The following is a 4,271-nucleotide window of genomic DNA, read 5'->3' on the forward strand; positions in this document are numbered from 1 at the left end:
CCCCCCCCCCCTATCGCCCCACCCCCACCCACCTCGCCGCGAATTCCGCCCGTAATACGGTTCCCGAGACACCCAGTACACAAACGTTAACATACACATTCGCCAGTGTTGTTTTCTGTCCAAAGCGGTTTAAAAAGGGGGAGAGAAACGTCCATGCGTGGATCGTGACCGGCATCTCTATAATACCCAAGGCACTTGATGTCTCGTGCGGTTGTTAGTTCGCGGAAGAAAGTTTCGAGGAAGATTGCAACGATGGAAGCGCCGTCGGGCGCACTCGCAACAATCTCGTATCAACCGATTTTTCAATTCCAAAAACAAAAAAAACCTAAAAACAAAGCTGAAACCGATGAAATGACGGCGTCGCGCTGTCTGGTGCTGTCATAGCCTGATCGAGCCCTTGAGAAGGCCCAAATAAACGAGACAATGGCTATCACCCAATCCCGATAAACAACAAAAGAAGGCATTGAAGGTACTAAAGTGGGTATTAGACTCACTCGTAGAGTTAGTTATCTATTTGGACGGGTGAGTGCGTACAGAAAGCGTTAGTCGAGCGCGGAGAGGTGCCCCATACAGAACAGAAAACTACTGCGGCTATCCGAGTATGGTCACACGGGGCCGTACGTGCCTTGGATACGTATATGTATAATACAAACCCGAGATCCCCAATCCCCCCCCCCCTTCGCCTTTCCCCACCCGACCAATTCCCTCCCCCGAATGGGGATAGCCACGTTACTACCATATAACAACATCAAACAGCTATGAAACCGTATATAAAACCCACCTAAGTCGTTTCGTATGAGTCAATGCCCAATGATTCGATATGTGAGACAGCTACGAGCTGTCGTCAATTGAAATATTTTTAGGCACTATCGCAAATCTCAATTTTTATTTCATCATTCCGGCACAATTGTTGGTTTTGTTCTTCGGGCTTGATTAATTGGAGGCTTGCTAATGGGTTGAACTAGTTGGGTGGGTGACGTCAGGGGTTGGGTGAGGGCGATGAGATTAGGATCGAATGAGTTCAGCTTGTGATGATCATCTGCATGCGGATTTTTCGATTGGACTTCACAAGCTTCAATCGTTGGGATTGGATTTTGAGGTGGTTGAGTCGATCGAGAAGACTTTCGAAGGGATTTTGGTGGAGGGATATTTGGGGATCTGATGGGCATGTAGCGGACTTGATGAAAGGAGATGGATTATGTCTGTCTGACAATGAAGAAGATTGAGAAGGAAAAGATAGTATTTGATGATTTGGGAAGATTACATAGATGTAAAGCTTTGAATTGAGCATCGACGAAAGAAGCTGTTGTTTTATCGAGTTTTTCGAGAAGCATCAATGAAAGAAACTATTAGAATCGAATGAATTCAGCTTGTGATGATCATCTGCATGCGGATTTTTCGATTGGACTTCACAAGCTTCAAGCGTTGGGATTGGATTTTGAGGTGGTTGAGTCGATCGAGAAGACTTTCGAAGGGATTTTGGTGGAGGTGGATTTAGAGATCTGATGAACGTGTTGCAGGCCTGATGAAAGGAGAGGGATTATGTCTGTCTAAATTACGGATAATTGTGATGACAATGAAGAAGATTGAGAAGCAAATGGCAGTATTTGATGATTTGAGAAGCTTACATAGATGAGAGGAGAAGTTTTCATAGACGTAAACCTTTGCATTGAGCATCGACGAAAGAAGCTATGGTTTTGTCCAATTGTTCAACAAGCATCAATGAAAGGAACTATGACTGATGTGTCGCTGAGCACATCTAGAACATCAATCAGATTACTCAAAAGAAATGATTGCTTTGTCGAAATTTCCCAAAATGGAGAAGCTTATATAGATGTGAAAGTTTGGAAAAGGCATCGACTAAAGAAGCTATAATTAATCTATCATTGCTATTGATATAAAGAGTGAAGCAGATGTCCCGAGGGAAATGACAGCTTTCTCCAAATGCAAAAGATACAGCTTATGGTGTTAAACCATCGAATATGAGTTTTAAAAATCGGGGGCTATTGGAATGTGATTTCTCAAACATTTAAGATCGATTATATATGTCTAAAAATGAATAATTAGTGCAAAAAAATTAATCGTTTACTATTACTCCAGGGCCTCCAATTTTTCAGTTACAAAAGTTTCTTTTTTTTCAAAATTTCTGAAAAAATTCTCATTCCAGCCGGCCTCGACTTTTAAAACTCATAGTAGTCTCCTCAAATCTTTTCCCGCTTCGCTACTACCCGAGTGGAAATTAAAATCAGGATAGAATAAGAGAATGATCAGTAAAAACGGACTGTGATCAGTTTTGGATCAGAAATGTAACGCTTGTTTGGATCCATGCCTGGTTAAAATTCTAGGAGCCGATCTTTCTGAACAGTACCAGATCCGATACGGATCGAGATTTGACTGATCAGAATAGGATCACAATTCACTTCGCCGCATTGGATCCAGATATTCCATTCAGAATCTCATGAGATCCAGATCCGAAAGTCTAATCAATAAATTGTGTTCAGTATTGGACCTAAAACTGATCTAGATCCAAGCTAACTGAGTGAAATTTCTACTCGGGTAAATAATGGCGATTCCAAATCTTCCATTTGAAACCAAAAAAAACCTACCGTAATCGGGTCTCACAACAGCCTGCACAGCTTGTTCATTTTTCTTGCTGCGCAACACAGGTTCACCAAGAATCGTAAAGTTCCTAGGTCCCACACGATTCACAAACACAAGATACACTTTACCCCGTTTAATATCAGCCCTAATGACCCTCTGATTGTAGTAATCAATCATCCTATTGGCCTCATAGTTATCAATCCCCTGTCCATCCCCACCAAATCCATGACTATCGTAGCGGCATATTGACGACTTATTGCCCACACTTTTGGGCACTTTATCACGAAAATGCAACCTAACACTGTCATTTTTACGCAGCGGTTGAAATCCCGATTGGCTTTTGTAAACTTGCTTAACTTCGAAGGTCACAGCATAGTTTGAGCCCGGTCTTCTCGACGACGACATGCTGCGCGCTTTGCCCTCAAACACTGTTGGCGACAAAAATGCTCGATTCGAAATATCCATGTAGGGACACCAATTTTTCCCCCGACAATTGCCGCCATTTTTTCGCCGACAATTTTTGCGCCTCTCCCTCAAAGAATCGCCCTTAACACGCGTTGATCTCACAACTCTCAGTCCATTACTGTCGTCAACAGTCGTCGGTGTCACCTGGTAATAATTGTACGTGTACATTTTACCATAATTACTCAATCTGCTGTGATGCACATCAATTTTATCAGCTAATTGTTCCGTTGGTGGTGGTAGCGGTTGTATGAGTGCTAATGCGCACCACCAACCGCTCAAAAATCCCGTAATAACGAAGGTAGCCCGCATTATCTGCCCTCCGACACCCTCAAATAAATTGAGTGTTAAACAGCGTCCTCCCCTATCCTCATCGTTAAAGAGGATACGAGGACGACGCGGATCGATTAATAAATTATAATATCGTTTTACAATATTATCATGTAGATCGCCGGTGATGTTGATGATAGTGATTAGTTGACACATTAATCCCATCACCTCTGCAAACATTTGATTCGCTTCTTGTTCAGTTTAACACTGGTTAGTATCAATATTTCGGCGATCTCTGACGATCTCGGCTTCATCATTGATTTTTATATGGTAATCTTTGGATTCGAATTCAGCGACTTCTTGCGCTCTCTGATTGGCTAGCGGTGGGCATCTCCCGGCCCCTCATTTGACGAATCCAAATAAATGTCGGTGGATGTTTCGGGGGAGAATTGACATCCACTCGTGAGACATTGATTGTTTATCATTCCATAGGGGAATTTTAAATCCCGATTGATTCCTCTTTCGATGATGGATTTAGCGGATTGTTTATATCCGTCGGTGATTTGTCGTGGAGAAAATCAGAGTTGCTGGAGTAGTGGTGGTTGTGATGATTTATCGGTGATTTTTGGTAACAGATGTACGAGAGTTTCATCGTTTTCTCATGTGGTGGGGGGGCCACGGGGGGAGGGGGGAGGGGGGGCTATTGCTGCACGTGTGCACGTGGGACGGGATGCATTTTTTTTAGGGACTGCTCTGGTTTTTCGGTACTTGGGAGTCACGAGTTGTCATGAAGTCAAAGTTGAGGAAAGTTTTTTTTCAATTTTTTTCGACGAACTTTTTTTTCAACTTGAGATTTTTTAAAAAATGATTTATCGAAAATTTTTTTAATCGTTGAACTTGTTTTTGGGGGATTTAAATCGAGGGATAATGCACCGTGT

General features: G+C 42.5%; 1 protein-coding gene across 1 annotated transcript in view; it reads right to left on the reverse strand.

The window, feature by feature from the left end:
• Positions 1 to 3,573, reverse strand: part of LOC107043658 (protein vein) — a 16,222-nt gene extending 12,649 nt beyond the window's left edge. Inside the window, exon 1 of the mRNA XM_015265238.1 lies at positions 2,607 to 3,573. Coding sequence (XP_015120724.1) covers positions 2,607 to 3,573 — 967 coding nt within the window. The remainder of the gene's footprint in view (positions 1 to 2,606) is intronic.
• Between the last annotated feature and the right edge of the window lie 698 nt (positions 3,574 to 4,271).

This window comes from Diachasma alloeum, unplaced genomic scaffold, assembly GCF_001412515.2.
Source record: "Diachasma alloeum isolate Michigan unplaced genomic scaffold, Dall2.0 Dall_scaffold_00608, whole genome shotgun sequence".
NCBI lineage: Eukaryota > Metazoa > Arthropoda > Insecta > Hymenoptera > Braconidae > Diachasma > Diachasma alloeum.